This window comes from Athene noctua, chromosome 4, assembly GCF_965140245.1.
Source record: "Athene noctua chromosome 4, bAthNoc1.hap1.1, whole genome shotgun sequence".
Lineage (NCBI taxonomy): Eukaryota > Metazoa > Chordata > Aves > Strigiformes > Strigidae > Athene > Athene noctua.
Window position 1 is genome coordinate 49,213,795 of NC_134040.1, and position 22,080 is coordinate 49,235,874.

The following is a 22,080-nucleotide window of genomic DNA, read 5'->3' on the forward strand; positions in this document are numbered from 1 at the left end:
CTGGGGGCTGGAGCACCTCCCTTATGAACACAGGCTGAGAGAGTTGGGGTTGTTCAGCCTGGAAAAGAGAAGGCTCTGGGGAGACCCTATAGTGGCCTTCCAATACTGAAAGGGGGCCTGCAAGAAAGATGGGGAGGGGCTCCTTATCAGGGGGTATATGGATAGGACAAGGGGTAATGATTTTAAACTGAAAGAGGGTAGATTTAGGTTAGATATAAGGAAGAAATTCTTTACTGTGCAGGTTGCCCAGAGAAGCTGTGGCTGCCCCCTCCCTGGAATTGTTCCAGGTCAGGTTGGACAGGGCTTTGAGCAACCTGGCCTAGTGGAAGGTGTCCCTGCCTGTGGCAGGGGGGTTGGAACAAGATGATCTTTAAGGTGCCTTCCAACCCAAACCATGCTGTGATTCTATGATTCCTGAAATTCTCACTCTTGCTGTAAAAGAATTGGAGAGTTTGAAACATTCAGCATCTTTCAGGTACCACAGGAGAATAAATAACTAAAGTATTTAAAAACATTGTAATTTTACATCAAAACTCCATACCTTCATATAATTCACTATTTTAGCAAGGACTCCAAACTTGTAGCCAGAGCCTCCAGAAAGGGCTTTCAAGTTAAATGATCCATTGCTGTGATCTACAAAAGGAGGAAACAAACAACGAAATGATGCTTTCAACAACAACCTGTTGGCACTCCATCTCTTTCTCAGTCTACTTCCAGAAGCTTTCAGAATGAACAGAAATGTGTGTTTCAGGAGTGGTCACCCTCAGAGGACTGTGCTAGCACATGTGTTGATCCAAACCTGCAGTTACCTGTCAACAGACATGGCTCTGGAACACTGCCAAGCAGAGCTCCACAAATGCAGTCACGGGGACTTCGACCTTTAAGAAAATAGCAAACAACTGCAACATTACTACCATAAGAGGACATGTTTAATTCTGTGGCTTAACATATCATAATCATTCACACTACATTAACTCACACTGAAATAATGCACTGCATTTTTGCCCAGTGACTAGCTCTACTGATAGCTTTATGCTGCTGAGCTAGGGGCAGAAAGTTTCACTTACTCCCAAACGGTATTCAGCAGTTATATACCAGGTAAAAAAGAAGGCTGTGCTTGTTGTGCTGGGCTTTTATAAAAATAGCTCTAGTAGAGAATGTATTAAAAAACCCCCCATAAATCCAAAACAACACAACTTGGTGTGTTGCACCACTGGAACAACAATTCAGAATCCCCTCTGTTGTCAAATCTGGTTCTGTCTTAATGTATCATGAGGTTTGCTACTGTGTTAATCTTGTTTCAAAAATTCTGGCAAGGCTGTTAATGAGTGTTTTATTAACTTTAGCTATTGGAACATCACACTGAATAGAAATATCCACAAACCACTATCAAAAGCCACAGGCCCATTACCATCATAACATGGCTCAACCTTAATGGAAACAGCTTTTCAGAATTTCAGCTACTCCAGAAAAAGAACATTTCCTCTTTGCCATCACAGGAATTTTTTTATCCACTGGTGATTTCTAATCACATTTGACAGAACAGTAGGTATCTCAGAGATACTGAGCTCGTGAGTGGAAAAATCAGTTGAGGGACAGAAAAGAACAATTAAAGTTAGTGCATTAATTGAGGGAGAAGTTGCAATGGGTGCTGAACAGAGCTGTTAAGCAAAGCTTTTACTGGGCAGCTGGAACATATGGATGAGTGGTGATAAGGAGGAGTGGAATGGCTCAGGGGTTTGTGGTAGCAAAAAAAGTTAAGAAAAAAGAATCATCATATTCTAGAAAATGCACCTAAGGTGTTCGACAAAGACCCATCACCTCCACTGAGTAAGCGGCTGGCTTAGAGAAAGTCTGCTACATTCACTGTGTTTAAATTTAGATATCCTTGTCAAGTTATTCACAGGAAACTCAAATTAAGTTTCCAAAGTCCCTATGCTTCAGGTGAATTTTTTCATGTCTGTCCCACTGCATCTCAACTTACTTCTAAACTGATCTGTAAGTCACTACAAAAGGCAACTACAAAGTGGAAATTTTGGATGTATTCAAATTTCAAACACATCCACTTTTGATAATTATTGGGAAGACTTCATGGAAACTGGTGCTAGCATAGTAAAAAACATAATACCGAAAGAACAAATGTCAAATTTAAAACTTGCAACTGGTAATTGTGAAGCTATTACATGACATTGTATTAGAGGCTTTACATAGCACAATTCTAAAATTAACATAGAAGAATCATAATAACTCCAGCTACAGAAGAACATTTTGTTCTGGTTACTAAATTAAGATGGAAAAAGAGAGAAAAACAAAAGCCTTCTACCCTTGAAAATACAGTCTATAGGGATTTTCCCCTACAGGGTCCCCTTTTATCATTAAAAATTAATATATATGCAGGACATTTTATAAAATAAAAAACCATACATGTAAGAAGAGGTCTAAAGTGACTAAAATAAATTCAGAGTACAACAAATAGTTAAGACGACTTATCATGTATTTCTGTCAACTGAATCAAGAAGATTATCTTGTTTAATCTGCCTGGCTACAGCCCGCTATAGTTCATGACAAGTAAATCTAACCACATGGTGAAGCTGGAAATCTGCAGATATTAACACTTCAAACGTCATGGTTTGACCGGCTGCTTTCCAGCGCAAAGCAAAGCAGGGTCACGGCCACATCGCGCTCCCAATGTGCTTCTCCACTAACAAGCTCACTACGCACAAAGAACATCCCAAAAATGAGAGCAGGAATGGATTTGTTTCTTATTCAAGACAGTAAGAATCAAATTTATGAATGATTTACGCCTGGGGTCGAGGGCTTGATGCAAATGAGCATAAAGGAAGTTGTCAGCAGCATCATGCTCTGGCCAATGGCAGGCAAGCTCCATCTTAGCTGTGCCATAGGCTGCGTTAAAAAAAGGCACCAGAACAGCGCTCTTTCAGCATCCTTTCAGACAAGAGGTAGGTGCGTATCATTTTATAACATTGTCTTAGGTTTATCTTGATTACTGAAAGAAAATATGCCTGTAACCTATGAGCCTGTAAAAAGCTTCTTAGAATCAGCATGATTTTTCTCTAGGTTTAGCAGGATGTTATTGCACTGAACACAGAGGAGCTTGTCTTGCACTATCAGACAAGCACTTTCACCATCTGTGCACTAATGGAAAATTGATGACCACTCCATCTTACAGAAGAGCTAATACACCAAGCTAAGATTCAGTAAACAAAATGGATTTCATGCTGCTTACTGGGGAGGTAGCTTGTTTCCTGCAGCCTCACATTCCTTGTAATTGGATTCTATATGTTTTTACAGAAATGACAGTGAAAGGATTTTCCTTAAAACAAAGACAGCTAAACCTGAAATTTAAGAAATGTATGTCTCAAGTGGGTATTCTGTAAACTGTACCAATTAAGCTGCCTAAAAAAGATCTATGTTCGTGGATACATTAGAAACCTGTTCTAGAAATTTGGTACATTAGAGTAGGAAGAAAATCCCGTTGCATATTATTGTCCTTGTAAATACTGAGGCAGTAATCAATACAGTACAAACCGACAGGTTAGAATCCATCTGAGATTTGTAAATGCTATTACCCCAAGATGTCTATTCAGTGGTTTCTTAAACAGGACTTCCTCAGTACTGCATTGAAATGATTTTTTGCCAGTCATTTCCCTCTGCTCCATGAATATGATTTCAAATAAAGCTGCTCCTCTGCAGAGCCTAAAGATGATGATGCTTTTAAATTAAAACCTAATACAGATATTACAGAAGCCAATTCATTAAATATTTAACTCACTGCATTTTGAATGCATACAACAGCTGAACTGCATTCAAATCAGATCAGCTTACAACATGAATTTAAATTGTGCCATTACAGAACAGGTAAAACTGCATGAAACCACAGAATTTCTGACAGCTTTCAAAGACGCTAACCTTACTAGTGATATGTTAATTCTGAAGGCTTGGCAATGGCTACTTCAGTCTTGTATTTTACTAATTACAGCAACGAGTAGCTGATATTTATCTGCCTTGCTTCATTCAGATCTAAGGATATCATCATCATCGTCCTCAAGAAGCACAAACCACCTCTAGCACGACATTAAATACCACCTCCTTGCATAATGACAAGCTTCTCTATGCTGTGCAAACCGCTGCCCTAATGGTGGCTGTGGAGTGGGAAGGAATCAGCTGCTGCACTGTGCTGGCAGCAGAGCAGCAGGGACTCCTGCCTGGGGAGCCATGGAGCACCAAAGATGCTCCTCTCGCTCTTGGGAACAGAGCTACCACCTTGGCGGAGAGCTGTGCCAGCAAAGGGTCCTGGCTACGTAATGTAAACATGCCCAGTCTCTTCACTGGCCTCAGTTCTTGATCACTTTTAGTAGTGACTAAAATACTAAATTTTGCATCAGCAAAACCAGTTAATTTTTGTGCCTGGTGATTACAGAGTGAGCAAACTTATGTGTAACAGATTCCAACAAAATCCTTGGTCTTGGAAATCCGTTTAAAAAGTTCAAATCAAACCTCCTTTCTTTCCCAAGGATATTCTCTTGCCATTTAAAATACACATTTAAATACTGCTTGTTTTAATTACACCTCAAAGGGGACTAAAAATCCTTTTATTCATCTCCCCGCCCCCCCCCCCTTAACCCCTGATTTTCAAGTAAGTCTTCAGACAACCCCTTCAAAAACCCTTCTGACTTTTATCTCCATAAAACAGGAGCTGAGTTTCCTTCCTAGACCATGACCAAAGTAAGCCATACTTTTAAAGCCAGGACCCAACTCAACTCAGGAGTATTTTTAGCTTGGATTTGCTCTGTAAACTTTTGTTTAAGAAAAAAAAAACAACAGCAAACCCAACAATTTAATGAATCCTACCCACCTCAGTCATACTTTGTGTACTCAATTACAAATCTGTGGATTCAGTTACAGATTTAACAGACAAAACAGTAAGTTACTGCAACTGCTCCAATAACTGTCTGTATCAAGTGCTAATGTCAGGTATCTTCTCAACAATAAAAGTGTTCTGTTTCATTTTAAATCCATCAAAGACACAAGGATAAAGAACAAAATGTATAATATTTGAACAGTAAAAATAAGACATAAATTGCAAGCAAGCAGGTTTGGCTGCATCATCCTGGTTTGCACAATATACTTTTTTAAAATAATGACACAAAAATAATGACAGTAGCTTAGATTGCTTTAAGTAATCTGGTTTAGTAGATACCATCACACTTTATCACTTCCCATTTATTCAGGCATTTTCTAGTTTTCACTGTCTAAACAAGTTGATTGCAGAATTTTATCTGGGATACGCAAGGTTCATTAAAGTGTTACCTGCGAGCACAGTTTAACAAACAAAACATCAGCGTTGTCCTTTCATTCTGTAGCTTTGATTACTGTATGAAATTAAACTAAATGTGGATAGCCAGGACCATTTTGTAATTAACATAGTTAAGTTTTCACTTTTTGCTTTATGTTCAAAGCAAAAAATCTTTCACTGAGGCATGGAAATAAGACTCCAGGTTTCTACAAAATTACCATCTTGTCTCTCTCTTCCCCTTCCATATTCCCACATCATCTGGGGCATCTCAGAAGACAAAAGCACATTTTGCAAGATGCCCCTTAGCCAGCACACACTCACCAACAGGCTTACATGTGGGGCACAGGCTGGTCTGCCAGTGCTACTTGCCACCAAGTTTCATCTAAAAGCTCCTTGCTGTTTCCTCAAGGGAGTATGGAGATTAGACTCGATCTTCTCCCACACCCAGTTTTAAATTGCCTGAAGGATTCAAACGTTATTAAGGTGTCCTACAGTATGCTACGACAGGTAATCAGAAGTTGGTGTGGCTCCTTGGACATATTTTACTACATTAGACTATATACCAAAAGTACTGTACATTCCCTCAGTTTTGGGAAGCAAAGCCAGGGAAAGAAGGAAACCGGGGGAAAGAGACACACATAACTGTAAAGATGTTATTGCCAAACACCGCATCTGCCTACTTATCCGTAATTCACAGAGAAATTCAGAGACAGACGAAACTGCTTTTTTGTTCTAGATATACTACAGAAATTGCTGAGGCACAGCCTACTTTCACACTTTAAAGCAATGGTCTTTCTGAAACAGCATGTCTCGACAGCAACACCATTCGTGCCAAAGGCAGCCAACTCCTTGCTTCATCTCTCCCCCACACCACAAAGCAGTCTTTTCTTCAGCTGGGTACAGACAGTATTGGACCAAAGACGACATTCCTTTCCTAGCAGTTAAGCAGAAAATGTAGTTGAAAATAAGAAATCAGAACTCCTCAGAAAGAGTTGGGTTTTCCTTCTTACCCATCCTAATGACAATGACACCACAAGTGGGCTGAGATTTCCACATGAGCTCAGTGCCATTCAGGCAGCGGAATGAAGCAGTTGGGATTTCTTGATTACAAACTTCTATACTCAGCAGTGGAACAGCAGGGAAATGAACACGTCAGGAAATCTGGCCTTCTTAAGTCAAAAGCATTTTGCAGGGTTAACAAGTCTGTGCTAACAGGCGATTGTAAAACAATGGGTTTTAAGGAACCAGGATTGTTATTTTGTGCTAGAAGAAGAACCAAAAGTTCAGTCCCATTCTTTGAAAACATCCTCCAAAATAGTTATGATTTACACATTTTTGTAAAGAGTGATTTATGTCTTTCTCCCAAATAGGGGAAAAAACCCAACAAACAAGCAAGCAAACTCCAATGACATTAATATGTAGTAACTTCTTCTAATCACTCAGGTATGGGAGGGTGGTACACAGATGCACCGTTTTTCTAAAAATGCCGAAAAAGCGCTGAGGGCTTTCACACCATGTAAGTACCAACCTCAAGACTAACGATGGACATGTTGTTTAAAACACTGCATACCTTGAAAATTATCTTTTTGTCTTTGTATATACTTGAAATAAAGAAGCAAAGCTCTCTCTCATTCCAGAATAATTTATACTACATGATGCATGCATGGATCAGTCATCACTGAAACAAACGTCCCAGACAAATTCAAAGTTGTGCATTTGGAGTTTGATACTTTTGTGAGTAAATACGCGTATGCAACAACCCATGCTTGTAGGAGGTGTGAGCACTTAGTCTGAGCTTAAGTTCTTACAGTTTGGGATAAAAATCACAGCATGTTCTTGATCAATAGAGTCCTCAACAGCTTTGTTTTTCTGTTTCAGCCCCCATAACAGTGACAGTGAGCACGCTAAGACAACTCTTCAAGAATGGCAACCCTCAACACCACGCACTGGAATGAGACTACATCCATTTCCCAGTATCTGGGCTTTCAAGTGCAAAAAATTTACCCTTTCCATGATAACTGGAACACTGCCTGCTTTATTATTCTGATCATATTCATCTTTACAGTAGTTTCTCTGGTGGTGTTGGCTTTCCTCTATGAACTGCTAGACTGTTGCTGCTGTGTGAAAAATAAAACTGTGAAAGACTTGGAGAACGAACCCAATCCTGTTAGAGCAATGATGAACAGCTTCAGGAAGCATGAAACAGAGGTGGTGTAGTAAGGACTGAACATCAGCATTTGAAGAATGTTTAACACCTTGAATGAAGCCCCCTGTACCTTACAAATGAGCAAGTCACATGCTTTTTTTTCTTTTGGACTTAAATATAACAGCAACCGTTACCATTTTATCTCTGGATGTGAACTTGAATAACTGGCAAAGGCTTAGCAGAACCATGATCTGTTGTAATGTTATGGGGGAAGAAAAGATTTTTGTTTATAAATGAACTTTTGTTGTTTACATTGATTTACTAGCATAGATCTTTGTCTACCTGAAAGAACAAATGTTGCCTAACGCATAAAATTATGTTGCTTAACTGGAGAAAACATTTATAAAAATGCTCAACAATCTGATCATACACAGGGCAAAGACACAGCAGTGTCCTCCCACTGAGGTCAACCACACAGACACAGGAAAGACATACAAGGGATGAGAAAAAATGTATGAGATAGAAGGGTTGAATGGCAAGAGATCCCATGAGACAGAGGGGCTTACGGGAATTCTTGCCTTCGGCAGCTCTTATTACAGGTTTCTCATTTTCAGAAGAGAGGGTGGTGGGACAAAAGTAAGCCAACGTGAAATGTATCCCTAAAATGGTCTTTTCTAACCTTCTGTGGTACAATCTGCCCCCTTCTCCAGTTCCAAGGGGCAGCTCTCCCCTTACTTCATATTCAACCTGTTTAATAACTTCTGGGTATCGAGATGTGACTAATGCACTACCTTAAGAATATCTGACTATTTCCACAAAAGCATACTGCAGTGGTACTATGTTCTAGAAGAAACAGGGACATTTTTCTGCCCAAGGCTGCTGCCTCTATGGTAACAACACCACAGGGAGTCAGACATGCTGGATATATCATCTTAACTTTTCAGAGCTGAACTGGAGCTGACCGAGTTCTTGCCAAGCAACACAAGCAAATGGGTTGCAGACCTCCCACACCAATGACAGCGATTTTGCCCAGCCTGCATGCAGCTTTCAGGTGTCGACATGCTTCATAAAAGAGGCCACACCAGGATAAGCCTGCACTAGAGACAGCAGGATGGATGCACAGTGAGAAGTGACTTCATTTTGCACAAGAGAATCTCAGCTTCCTTCATCAGCCTGACGATGCATCCCAGAGAGTTCACCCTCACAGCTTTCTCGCAAACTGACCAGACCGTGTAACACTCAGACCTCTATCTCACCAGAATATTTTTCTTCTGGAGCTGTGTTGTGACTCTGGTTTTTAAAACCATGGAAGTTCCACAGTTACAAATTACAACTGTAACAATGTCGTCCAACAGCATGGTCATCAGTAATGATGAGTAAGTCTTTCACACTCCTGAACCCAGAGAAGCAGGCCAGCAAGAAACATCTTAGACCAAAGCTACATGTGGGACAAGATATTTAACTATATAAACCACAAATAATATTCCTGTCACTAGGGAAACAAAACCCACCTAATGGCCAAACGGACAAGTAAGCTACAACACTGATCTCAGAGTCTATCCATGTCAGAAATACCTTTTTGTTATGGCCAGTATCTGTAATTATCTCTCCTTTTTTTTTAATACATAAACTCCCTGTATCAGACCAGTATGCCTAAACTCCAGAAGATCTGGACACAATGAAGGACTTGCTAATTTGACTCATGCTCTTCCTGGTTGGTGAGATGGAGCCACAAGACACCCAGGCCACTACTAACCAGCACAGCTGGTCCAGTGATTCACCTGGAGAAGCAATCTGCCTTCTGCAATCACAAACCAACACAACTACTGCTGCAACCATTCATCTCAGATACACTTATTACAGTGAAGTAATGTCAGTACCAGTCCCACGTGAAGATGTTTTCAGCTAAAAATCAAATTATAAGCACAATTCATGGAATTTGACACCCCAGGTACAAGACAACTTAGCATTCACACCAAGACATACAATGAGGATAATATTAGTGATGATAATGCCCTCCACTGTCAGGGACACTGAGTAGATGCCTCTATCTTCTGCTGCATTTGACAGTATCAAGCCCTGAAAGACTGGTGTCCTGCTCAACAGAGGCAAGAGTAGTCATCATGACGCACTGAATTAACTAACATGCCTCCTTCCTGAAAGCAAACACTCCAAACAGCAGGACTGCTGTCCACTTGCAGTGTTCCTACAAAACAATCATCGTGGATGCACACAAGAAGGCAGTGTGCAGGAAGTAACCAAGGCTAGCCTCTACCACACTGGCTTCATGTCATTATGCCTTCCCGAGAAGCACACACAACAAAAAATCTTGGGACTCACTCCAGCTATTTATTTCCCAGATCTAAAAAGGGAGCTGGGTGTCTGCACAAGGAACAGAAGACAAAGATCTTCCCTTGCACACCCTAGAGCCTCAGGGTGACTCTTTCCTACATGTAGACTAAGTTGTGAGACAGCTCCTGGAGATTCAGCTCTTGATTACTGTTGGCTAAGACCATCAAGACTAAGGTCTTCAGATAAAGAATAAGATCTTAGCCACAACTTACTATTCGTTAATAAAAATAAATAAACAGATATGATCTATTTCATTTGTTTTTCCAATTACTATTCTGAACTGAGCAAACAAATTTTTTCAAATAACTTGTTTGAACAATGACTTCAAATAACTATACTAATAACTATTCTCACTGAAAAGCTCACAATACATGTTCACACACAGGCCACATTTAGCTATGCAGTCGTTTGAAGATCAGCATGATCACAATGCCTCTCCTACCCAGAAAGTGACAAGGGCAGGTTCTCTGAGCCATAAAAATCACAGAAAGAGAAGAACCGGCAGGTGCTACTCACCCAGGGACTATCAATGCCAACACACAATCACTGTGATATAATTTATTGTCTTTGTGGTTGCTATACAAAAAAACTAGAACTGATCATCTTAATATTCATTTCTTCAGGGTGGGTGGGACAGGGATTTCTCCAAGACCAGGTTTTTACTCGACCTCCCCAAGACTCATCTCTGACACACGCATATCCTGACAGGCACCTAACAATCTGTTGACTGAAACAAAAAGCGTGTTTTGAGGCAAAGGGCTTTGACTCGGCAGCAACACAGGGCAACTTGTGCTGCTTGTGGCTGCTTAGCCCATTCAGTCGCTTGCCAACCTGAACACTTGTTCTGAGACAGTTCCTAAGAACAAGAGGAAAGAAGTTGGTCCACTCGGTCTCCATTATTTTTCTCCCATCCTTACTGGTTCCTCAGTAGTGAGTAAATACTCTCCAGGGGAAAATGAAGACTGAACTCAATCCTGCATAAAAATGTTAGAGAAACCCCCAAACCTGTCTGATACTGTCTGGAATGAAGATAGCAGCATAAAAGATAAAGCATATTTCCTCAGATCCATGCATTCCTATTTGTGTAAGCTAATCATTTGACAGCTGCAAAAGCACTTAATGAAATACCCAGACCACAAATGCACGGAAAAGAAACTACACTTTATCTGCTCTGCCACTTGGCCACATATATACTCAAGTCCTCCAGATCCGACTTGCATTTAAACTGTCTGCCTTCTTCCTGCCTCCCCATCCCTCCTTCCCAGCAAACCTCCCTCACTCAGGATACGCAGCTTAAGATATTCCACATAGAATTTTATTTTACTTGGAGAGGAGAGTGTGGCAAAGGGACCGATGAAAACCTGGCCTCCCTTGGTATATTTTAAAATGCCTGACTGATAACTTTATTTGGTACCCTGAGAAGCTGGAGATACATAAACAAACTCCCTACTCTTCTCCTCAGACAAAAGATGCTCCACTCCTCCTATTGTCCTTGATGTTTTTCTCTGTTGTTTTTAACTCTATTGTTTGTTTTGGAGTTGAGAAGAGAGCCACACATGGTATTCAAAATACGAGCATGCAATGAATTTGTACAACAGGGTATTTTGTGTTTTAGTAACTCCTGACATTTGATTTGACCTTTAGGGTGCATCGGAGAACTGTCAGTGCTTTCAGAAAACTGAAAAGGCCCCCCCAAGTTATGTGCCTTGCACAGTGGAAGCAAACACAGAGCATGATGCTGCATACACACAAATCTTCTGCACTTCTCATTTGCTCCCACTATTTTGGTGCTGTTTATTTAATATTGAGAGATGCATTATCAGTGCCACCACCCCAGGGAAATGACAAAACTGACCGAAGCAGACCAGAACCTAAGGAAGCCCTGGTATTCATGAACAAAGAGCAGCTCCCAAATAAAACAAGAACAACCGCTAATCACAATACGCTAGCCAGACAAGTTGCAAGTTACAAAATCCATCTCGTAGATGGACAGCCTACAACTTACAGTTAACAAAATTTTTAGGCGCCCTCTTGCCAAAAAGACAGAGGAGACCAAAAGAATGAGACCACTGTTACTGCTTGCCTTCTGGGTCCAGCAAGTACTAAAATCCACAAATCAGCTTCATATAAAATAATATTTTAGCAGTAGCAATTCCTCCAACTAAGTAACAGCAAACAAGTCATTGATGAGGCCCTACCTGTAAAAGGTTCTTCCCATCGCATAAAAGAATTCTTAACAAAAAGTGACAAGAGAAAGAATGACAAGACTCAACAGCGAAATGCACAGATAGATTGATTCATACTAGTAAACCGCAGCTTAGAGGCAGACAGTAGAAAATACCAAACAGCTGTTGAACGGGAGACTTGCACCAACCTGTGTTTAGTTTTGAGCTTGATGAGCCACCTTGTTCTACCTTTGCTTTCTTCTTTTTGGAAGAGGAGGAGTCAGAAGATGGCGCTGGACGTTTTTCTACTGCGGGTGTGGAGAGGGCACGCTTTTTGAATAGCTCTCGCTCTCTCAGTAAGCTTGGATCCATAATTCTGTTACCAGAAGCAAGAAGAAAATGTCCAGAATAAGTATTAGAATTAATAAGATATTTAAGAGTAGAGATATCAGTTTATGAAGTTGTTTATTTCTTGTTTGTATCCTTCTCTTCGTGCACATGGACTTTAAGGAAATAACTTAGCTGAGGATTTAAAGCGTCAGGACACAACCTGAACCCCAAGGAAGAAGCTGCAGGTAGAGAATGTGATTACTGAACCAGCCCCCAAACCCACGTCAATGTGGGAAACCGGCTGGGGAAGTCTGCGGGCTCCGCACCCAGTCTCAGCGCCCACCGAAACCGAACGCCCGTCTCAAAGGCACCCACCGTTCACGAGAAACTTTCAAGTCACCGACACGAAAGGAAACTTCGGCAGCAAGGCGACCGCCCGCCCGGAAACGAGCCCGAGAGTGCCCCCGCCGCCCCGTTTACCGACACCCACGGCAGAGGAGGACAGTACGAACCGCCGACGGCGGGCGGGGGCCAGGGAAAGCCGCCCCCCTATCCCCCAATGCCGGAACTTAACCCCCATCCCTCCCCAGCGCCTACCCCACACCGGGCGGGCAGGGGCCTGGGGAAGCCGCCCCCCTCCCAAGGCCGGAGCCTGCCCGCAGCCCTCCCCAGCGCCTGTCCCACAGCGGGCAGGGGGCCGGGCCCCGCCCGCCCTTTCCCCCCACCTCAGGGCCCCGCGCACCCCCCGCTCACCCGCCCGCCGGAGCGCGAGCCGCAGGCCGAGCACCGCCGCCCCCCGCCTATTGGGCCATGCCGCCTTCCCGGCAGGCCCCGCGCTCCGCCCCGGAAGTGGGCGCGGCCTTGCCCTGACGAGGCGGCAGCCTGTTGCCCTTAACGGCAGGAGCCAGAGTGTACTGAAGCCCTCTGCAAAACGTGGTGACTGGTTGCTTTTTAATTTATTTTTATTGTTATACACTGAAAAGTGCTGCCCGAACCCTGTCCCTCACCCCTTACGCAAGGAAGACAGGAGGGACAAGGAAGGAAGAGTAATGACACCAGAAAAAGAGGAGTCTGTACATAAAAAGATTTTTATAAGGAGAATGAAGGTAAGAAAAATAAATTTTCATTCCTGTATTCAACTAAAAATCCCTTTTCTGGTCTCGGCTTTGGCCTTCTTCATCTGGGTTAGAGGTAGAACTGTATCGGGGGCTGTTCCAAACCATTCTGGCACCTTCCTCTTACCAGGGGGCTGGGAGCTCTGGAAAAAAGAAAACAAATGTGAAAAAAAGCAAGTAGGTAGAGGCTGACTAAATTTACACATCTCTACTTCCCAAAATTAAGGTCATCAACAGGACATGAACTGTCTGCATTACTAATGGAAGGTTTTGGCTCCCTTAAATGCAACACCTTGTTCAAGTAATTGAGGGACTAAGAATCAAACTAGGGCAGTGGGAAGAACCAAGGCTGGGAAACGTCTGACCTGAGGCTGGTACACCCTGGAAGTACTGCACTGACCTTCAGGAATTGCCTTTAAATAACAAACCCAAAAAAGCCCTGACTTCAAATAAAAGAACTAAAGCCCCAGACAGGGAATGATGGATGCCCCAAACTGACAGTACAGCAGCAGTACCTACCCCCTCCCCCAATTACAGCTTGAGAAAAGAGACTCTGAAACCCACAAACGCAGCAGTGGGTGCCTATCACCAACAATGCAAGGCGCCTTTTCTTCTCTCCATCTCCTCACAAGGGGCATGAGCTCTGCAGGTTTTTGTCCCCCAAGGAGAGTCTGAACACACAGTGCTCTCCATGACTGCTAAGTGCATCTCTTGCACTGGGGTGGGAAGAGATACTATGGCAACACAAAGCCATGAATTACTGTAAGAGCTTACACACAGGGAATAACAGCAAGCAGGACTGAGTGCACTTTCAGCAAGTTTGCCAAGCTGTGTGGTATGGTTGACATGCTGGAGGGAAGGGATGCCATCCAGAGAGACGTGGACACGCCTGAGTAGTGGGCCATCCTGAAGATCAACAAGGCCAAGTGCAAAGTTCTGTACATGGGTTGAGGCAGTTCCAAGCACAAATACAGGCTGGGCCATGAGTGCATTGAGAGCAGCCCTGAGGAGAAGGACTTGGGGTATTAGTGGATGGAAAACTGAGCCAGCAATGTGCACCCACAGCCCAGAAAGCCAGCCATGTCCTGGGCTGCATCAAGAGAAGTGTGGCCAGCAGGTCAAGGGAGGGGATTCTCCCCCTCCACTCTCATGAGACCCCGCCTGCGGTCCTGTGTCCAGCTCAGGGGCCCCCAACATAAGGACACAGACCTGCATGAGTGGGTCCAGAGGAGGCCAAAAAGATGATCAGGGGGCTGGAGCACCTCCCTTATGAAGACAGGTTGAAAGTTATGGTTCAGCCTGGAGAAGAGAAGGCTCCAGGTAGAATGGCCTTCCAGTGCTTAAAAGGGGCTACAGGAAAGATGGGGAGGGACTCCTTATCAGGGAGTGTAGAGATAAGACAAGGGTTAACAGTTTTAAACTGAAAGAAGGTAGATTTAGATTAGGTATTAGGAAGAAATTCTTTACTGTGAGGGTGGTGAGACACTGGCACAGGTTGCCCAGAGCAGCTGTGGCTGCCCCCTCCCTGGCAGGGTTCCAGGCCAGGTTGGACAGGGCTTTGAGCAACCTGGGCTAGTGGAAGGTGTCCCTGCCCATGGCAGGGGAGTTGGAACCAGATGTTTTTAAGGTCCCTTCCAACCCAAACCATTCTGTGATTCTATTTTATGATAAGTGGGTTTCTGCTCATCCTTTAGCCACCAGTTTTCAAATAATGGAAGACCAGTGTCTGTTGGATGCTCATTTCAAGATTGTGAAGCAGCAAGGTGCCCTTGGGAAACACATCAGGAAGTCTGATCTATAGTCAGGAAAGAGGCTGCTCCAATGCTTGCATCAAGAAGTATGTGCACAACACCAGGACTCCCAGCCCAAGGCCGGGTGAAGGAGGAAGGATGCAGAGACCATTACACAGATTGTGCTTTGTTCCTGTGTCACAACAAAGTGGCTCGACTTGGAATTGATGTTCTGGAGTTCTCTGAAGCTATCACCAGCAATCAAAAAACTAATGTTGTAACATGTTTAGTGTTCAAATAAGATAGGTATAAATACTAAATAACACAGCAGCTATCTAATACGAACCAGATAAAGAATGATTTGTCTACATCATGTTTTGCACTTACAACAATATCCGGCTTCAAACTGAAGCAAGCTGTACAGCAAGTCATGCTGGTCAGAGCCACACAAGCTCCCTTTAGAAAAACACTGTATGTATGCCCATACAACTTGTGTTTATATAAACATCTGTGCAAAAATCCTTGTTGTGAACAGCATACAATACCACTCAACCCTATACCTGAAAGAGGAAAGGGAGCCAACTGTTCACTTAAAGAGCTGAAAGCATTTGCCACTAGATGGCTGACAAGATGTACTGGGGAAAAAAATTTCTGCAGCAGGCTGATGCTGTGGAGAGGTATATTCAGGCATAGCAAGGGCAATAAAAGCAGCATGTTGTCACTATATCAAGGATATTAAGAGAAGTTGGGTGGCAATCCAGGCCAGGTTTTTGGCACAGTGAAGAACCCGGACAGAAGCTGGGATTCCAGTTCGTTAAAGATCAACACCCAGATCATCAGGTCTGGGCTCTGTTCCTAGCAGAGCTACAGGCAGTCTCACCTTTGGCTGAGAGTCAGCAAACAGTTCCTTCTCATTGGGATTGAGGGCAGGCTGATTCCAGGAGGCCAGCATGACGGGCTTCAGGCGGCCTGCTGCTGCTCTGCTACCTGGCTGGCTGTCATCCACTCTCTGCACATCCTTTCCATGTGACAGTAAAGAAGCTGGCTGTTATGTGTATCACAGTATTAAAACTTAAGTCTGCACAAACCAGATTCAACACAAAGGCTTCATTTTGGAGGTGTCTGGTTTTTTTTTTTTAAATTTGTGTAACTGACAGACTTTGAATACCACTGCTTAATGATATCACTAGCTCTTTCTTATCCATTTCACCACAATAAAATTTGAGCAAGTGAAGTACATCCGCTCAAATACAAGAGAACTGGAACTTAATTCATTTTAACTTGTAGTGGAGAAGACTACTTCCTCCATCTCTTTGGCTCTGGGAACTTGAAATGCTTGCTTCCGACTCCTAAGTCCTGTGTTTTCGAATGTGTTTTTACAGCAAAGGTATCAGGTAAAAATTGCATAGTAGACACAAAGATATTAACTTCTCACTTCTATATAATGCCTGCTGGTCATAGGTTGGAAGAGCCAAGCTGTAATTTTTTCAGATTAGCTACACATCTGAGAGCATCACTAATGTCAAGTCTACTGCTATTACAGTAAGAACATCTGTTTACCAAAGCTGAAGGCAGCACCTGCAGATGGGTTTTCTCTGCTCCTTCCTTCAACATCGGATTGATCAAATTACCCTGTAAAAGCAGCGTAATATAATCTTGTTAAAACCCAAGAACATTCATTAGCAGATTTAAAAGCTGTTTGCTACAGGGAATTATTAGAACCAGGATACTTTCTGAAGGAGAAGTAAATAAAGACTATCTGGATTAGCTTTTGGATTGCAGTTTGCTCATTTATACAATATTAATTTGATTTCTAATAGCATGTCATTCCTGTTATTAGCTCCAGCAGCTAACAGTAGCAGAAAAAGTGTAATTAGAGCTCACACAATTGGACTGCCAGGAGGTCAACTTCAGGAAAAAGAAGGCTCAGACACAGATATTGTAGGAACAAAACACCACTCAGGGATGCAAGAAACATTCAGTTTGGCAAAATGGCAAGGCTTGAGCCAGAGTTTAAGAAGTCAACCCCAAACCCTGTAAGGAACAGTCAAAATTCTAGCACAGGCAGTGGAAAGATATAGAGTGGAATTCTTTTTATCATTCCCACCAGGAGCCACTCAGTCCAGGGTCATCTTTTGTACAAGGTGCTAAATGGGGACTTGGGAGACACAGAAGCCATCCAAGGGCTCAGAAGACTAGCCTGGCCTTCCTCAAACAGCAACAAAGAGCTCCTTATTTCCTGAGATTTCTCCCCAGTGAGTCAGACTTACAGCATACTTTTCTTGTTATTGTGGCTATACCCAGCAGTTTCAGCAACAGAGGAACCCATGAAAGACTGGGGACACATTTCTGGCAGGCACTGCCTCTTTTTTTTCATATACTCAACTTCCCTTCTATCTTAGAGCTTTCTGCACACTGAGAGAATCACTTTTCCCATATCAGGTTGGTGATCAGATACCAATGTACAGAAACAACACAAGGGCAGAACATGGACTTTGTGGCTATGGTTTGCCAGCTTACTCAAGGTTTTCATTCTGGGGAAAACTTGGAAATTCATATTTTTCCCTCTGCTGCCCAACTATTGTCAATCTGGGATTTTACAGGGGACCTTTTGCATCCACATCCCGAAGGGCTGAACAACAGGATGAAGTGTTCATCCCCCCTCTCCAAGGCCACTATGAACCCGCACTTGTGATGGACCATCACGTGCCTGATCTTCCTGAGCTGCATGTCCAGGATTTACTATGGCAGAGATAAGCTGACAGTCCCATGTCAGAACAGACCAACCTGGGTGACACATTGAACAGATCACTGTTAGGCTCCACAGGGCAGCCCTCTTCCTGGGTCAGTACTTGACAAGAGGAACCCTCTGGTTTTCCTCTGAGCAGAGTGAAGCACTTCAGAGTGAGGCAGTTCTACTCAAAGAGGAAGTAAAAGGGGACTGTGAAGATGAGACACTAAGCAACAGCTGAGAAGGGCTTTTAGTCTGTTCCTACAAAGAGAAAACATTATTTTCACAAAACCAGTTTCATACCTTCTTTTACTAACCTTTGTTTTACTCAACATGGTATCTTTCTTGCTTGCTTCATCCGTTCTTGTTTTTTCTTGCGGCCCATCTGACCACACCAACGTCCTTTTGACACCTGAGCCATCCTGAGACTTAGTCCTATCCTCTTTCTCCAGTAATGCAATAGTCATCCTGATGAGATACAGTTCGATATTTGCAGGAACAAGTTTTCTAATAGCTTGTATTTCAGTGGTGTCTTGGAAAAAAATATAAATACAATACAACTGAGTGTAAAGGGATCTGTAAACGGTTACCCTCTTTTGCTCTTTAATAAAGTCACAATTGCCTTATTTTACAACTTAACCTTGAGAAGAAAGCAATGACCCTATCATTGCTATGCTCTGCCTTGCCACAGGCCTTTCAGAAACTATGGGTTCTACCTAAACAAGCAGCTGAGCTGTCAGTTTTTCATTCCTTTGATCTGTATGCCACTGTCATAAGAAGCTTCAGATAGAAGCTGCAGTGCTTACCTGAGTCAATGGGAGGATTACGGATAACATTGGAAATTATCTGTTTAATTTCAGGAGTCAAACCTGCTCGCTCCAGGTTGACAGGGTAGCCAGCTTTCATTGCCTGGAAGAGGTGAGTGCCAACCTCAGAAAGAGGCAGAGATCTGGTCTCACTTATAGTCCTCTAGGGAAACAAAAGCAGAAGGAACCAAGATGGTATAAGTGAACTACAACTGAAAACTCAAAACCTGTCAACCTCCCATTCTGAAAAAGCAGTCAAAGGATACTGGCACGTAGCAGTGCCAAGCGGCTCCCCAAAATGGTTTGTTACTCTTAACAGTTCTCATTTCTTTTCCAGCTTGTAAGGAGCCCTTTTCTCTTGAGGCTACTTCTTCTCCACTCAAGTGCAACATCTCACCTTGAATTTACTTCAGATGAAGAGAGGTTCTGCACCGGAAGGGTGCTGTGTGGCCACCTCAAAGGCTCACTAGAGCCTGCTTATAGCTCACATCCCTTGTGTCACAAGACTCACTACCACCCCCTTTCCACCCTGTGGCAGCTGAGTCCCAGCAATTTCCACCACAAAGGAAACTGATGCTCTTGCCTTTCAGTGAACTCAGAGTATCAGCCCAGCTCCTTCACAAGATTTGTGTCAAAACTTCAGATGTCTCCTGCTAAGTTGCTGTGATGCATCTGACCTTCCAGCAGCCCATTTGATTCAATAAATCTATGCAGAACATGGGTAACAGTGGCAGAAAAAAAATTGCCCTCATTTTCACATCTGTTAGATGAAATCTTCTCTCAACAGATTTTCCTTGAAAAAAAACCATCTCAAATTCTATCTACCTAAACCTGTACTTTTCAAGGACAGCTTTCAAACTGGTTATTTTTCTTCCTCAAAAGAACAGGTTTCAATCTTCTATCCATTTCTCCCCACATATTATATATACTGTGCATATAATGAGCAGGATTAGCGATACAGAGCATCAAGTTACCTGTTAACAGTTATACAACTGCTCCTTGTTAATTACTCTTTAGGTACGCTTTTAAGTTGGGGACTATCTAATAAGGTTTACCTGTACTCTTGGGAGAGGCAAAGCGAAACTCAAAGCAACTTCTGTTTCCTACTGTAGAATTAAAAAGCACTAAATAAAACTACATCAACTCATGAGGCTCATCGTCACAGGGCACATGGCCTGTTGCACTTCAACTTACATGTGTCAGGTAACTTGTGCTCGTGCTCAACTTTTGTTCCTTAACAGGAAACACAGCTTTCAAAGATCTGAACTAGAAAGCCACAATAATACTTAGCACTTTTTAGTTCTGCATTGAATCTTTCCATGAGCTTTGTTTCTTGACATGCAAGTCTCACGCATTGATATGGCATAGGGAAAGGAATAGGGATTTGCTACCTAAACCAGGAACAGTGTAGTGACATTTATCCCAGTGTTATTAACCTTAAAGACCTGTCTAGATACAGCCCCATGCTTGGTATCCTTGCCAGCAGGCTACCAGATCAGGAAGTTTTTCCTGTATGCCCTTACTACTGTGTAAAGACAAACATACAGAAACAGGCAGGCAGAACTAACACCAGCAATAGAAAAGCACACTGCACAACTGTACTGAAACAGGCCAATGAAGTAACAGCAACAATTCTGCCTGATGCCCTGCCAAGCTGTGCAGGCAGAGTGACCATTAGGCAGCTGGATCTTATCTCACCATACCCTACCTCACAGCAAGCCAGATTTTTCATATTTTTACCAGTCCATAAAGATAAGTTAGATGAGCTACCATTTGCCAGGAAATATATTGACTCAGTGTTTTAAAGGAAACCTTCTGCCCAGTGCTGGGGTAGATTTAAGAGAACCTACAAATCCCCCTCCCTCTAGACAAAGCATCTCTGCTGTTAGCTTTAAAAAAGGGACCTTACCACAGAGAGATTTTTCTCTTGAAACAGGACATACGTGACATGCTCTGAGGGAGAGAGGATTCTATTACACTTCCAGGGAGAGGCTTCTTTCTGATCTTTAGTTCCAGATGTGGGGAATGTGTCAGTCTAAGTGAGATAAAGAGGATTTAGAAGAATTTTATCCCAGTGACAACCAATGGATCACCCTCCCATTATCCAAAGTTGTTTGAAAGAATAACATAAGTGGACTCGTTCATCTCTATGGAGGTTGGTTTTGACACCAAGTCCATGTTCCACAAAACCAACTAGGGAATCCAGACAGACACGCACATATTTGCCCATCCTAAAAGCGGCATGTGATTAAAGGGACTTGCAAAAAAACCAAACCCAAACCAAACCAGAAGAATAGTGTCCAGGTCAACACAACTTCGTAGGTATTGCTTACTACATGTAAAACTACTGCAGCAGAACAAAAACTAGTATTCAGTCTGCTACTTAATATGGGAAACTCCTCTATTTAATATTTTGCTCAACACAGATTTCTTAAAAACCAAAACCAAATTAAGAATGCTATTGGTCCCCATTCCTAGACTGTGATAGTTTTCTGTGAAGCTGAAGACTCCACAGCACGTTCTGAAGCATTACAGAGAAGTATTATTGCTGCTCTACCTGGTTTCCAGGCTAGATAAATCCTTTTAACCGTAGATTTACATAGAAATTAAGATCCACAAAGCAAAACTGCTTCATAGTTCCTCTAATCCTCTGCTCCATGATCCCTCCCTAGCAGTGTCTCTCACTATAGGGACTGATGAGGAGCCACTCTATAGTCTCAGATAGAAGAAAATCAACTGCAAAAAGAACCGAACAGGACTATTTCCAACAGCTGGAAACCTAAGCTCTTTTGCCAGTTTCCTAAGGAGAAACTTAGAGGAAGCGAAGCCCTACCCCCTCCAGAGTCAATAAACCATCGTGAAGGAACACTTACTATACCCTTGGTCTCCACCCCAGATCAGTAACTAGCTGCAAGCTCTCAATAATATGGCATCTATTAGACACTCAGCCTGGCCAGATGGGAGACCTTTATAAGAATATCCTGTACTTTCAAAAGGACCATGCTAATCTGGAACACCCAGCCAGGTCCCAATGTCATTGCCAAGTAGCATATTCAGATTTTGGAAGCCTAGTTGTTCACAAGGCTAGCAAGATTCATTGCCATGCTTAGGCTGAATAGCTGTGATTAGAACAAACTCTGAAGGAGAAATCTGACAGCTACAGACAAAACTATGTCTGTAAGGCTCTTACAAAGTAGCAGACACTTTATTAAGTCATACCTGTAAACCATTCACTTGGCAGAAGTCCTTAATTTCAGCCAGGAGAGGGACCAACATGGTGGATTTTGCTTCAGATACACCATCAATTCTTTTCACATTCTCAACATTCGTAGGCCTGATTTAGGACGGGTAATAAAAACTATGAAAAAGTCCTATGCCAATGCTGAAA

At 42.7% G+C, this 22,080-nt stretch overlaps 3 protein-coding genes across 14 annotated transcripts in view; 1 reads left to right on the top strand and 2 right to left on the bottom strand.

Moving 5' to 3' along the window:
• GTF2E2 (general transcription factor IIE subunit 2) overlaps positions 1–13,146 on the bottom strand; it is a 44,263-nt gene extending 31,117 nt beyond the window's left edge. For 4 of the 5 annotated variants that reach the window (XM_074905259.1, XM_074905258.1, XM_074905255.1 and 1 more), the window contains exons 1-3: positions 13,064–13,146; positions 12,190–12,356; positions 542–633 (exon numbers count right to left, since the gene is read on the bottom strand). In XM_074905259.1, coding sequence (XP_074761360.1) covers positions 542–633; positions 12,190–12,352 — 255 coding nt within the window. In that variant the 5' untranslated portion in view covers positions 12,353–12,356; positions 13,064–13,146. Of the gene's footprint in view, positions 1–541; positions 634–12,189; positions 12,357–12,685; positions 12,771–13,063 lie in introns of those variants that run through there. The other variant, XM_074905257.1, reaches the window with a different exon arrangement.
• On the top strand, positions 2,714–10,046 carry SMIM18 (small integral membrane protein 18). 2 transcript variants are annotated; one of them, XM_074903925.1, is made up of 2 exons: positions 2,714–2,964; positions 7,196–10,046. In XM_074903925.1, the coding sequence occupies exon 2, from the start codon at positions 7,241–7,243 to the stop codon at positions 7,532–7,534; it is 294 nt and encodes a 97-aa protein (XP_074760026.1). In that variant the 5' UTR covers positions 2,714–2,964; positions 7,196–7,240; the 3' UTR covers positions 7,535–10,046. The 2 variants fall into 2 exon arrangements, with proteins under 2 accessions (XP_074760026.1, XP_074760025.1); XM_074903924.1 differs by having other exon boundaries at positions 2,714–2,960.
• A 263-nt stretch (positions 13,147–13,409) lies between the features above and the next one.
• Positions 13,410–22,080, bottom strand: part of WRN (WRN RecQ like helicase) — a 46,523-nt gene continuing 37,852 nt past the window's right edge. For 6 of the 7 annotated variants that reach the window (XM_074905265.1, XM_074905264.1, XM_074905261.1 and 3 more), the window contains 7 exons: positions 21,912–22,026; positions 20,602–20,727; positions 18,693–18,855; positions 18,204–18,418; positions 16,716–16,787; positions 16,036–16,200; positions 13,410–13,568 (listed from right to left, as the gene is read on the bottom strand). In XM_074905265.1, the coding sequence (XP_074761366.1) occupies positions 13,446–13,568; positions 16,036–16,200; positions 16,716–16,787; positions 18,204–18,418; positions 18,693–18,855; positions 20,602–20,727; positions 21,912–22,026 (979 nt within the window). In that variant the 3' untranslated portion in view covers positions 13,410–13,445. Of the gene's footprint in view, positions 13,569–16,035; positions 16,201–16,715; positions 16,788–18,203; positions 18,419–18,692; positions 18,856–20,601; positions 20,728–21,911; positions 22,027–22,080 lie in introns of those variants that run through there. The other variant, XM_074905267.1, reaches the window with a different exon arrangement.

Bases quoted from the DNA above. Each gene is read 5' to 3' on its own strand.
- SMIM18 (XM_074903925.1), top strand. From the start codon at position 7,241: ATGGCAACCCTCAACACCACGCACTGGAATGAGACTACATCCATTTCC.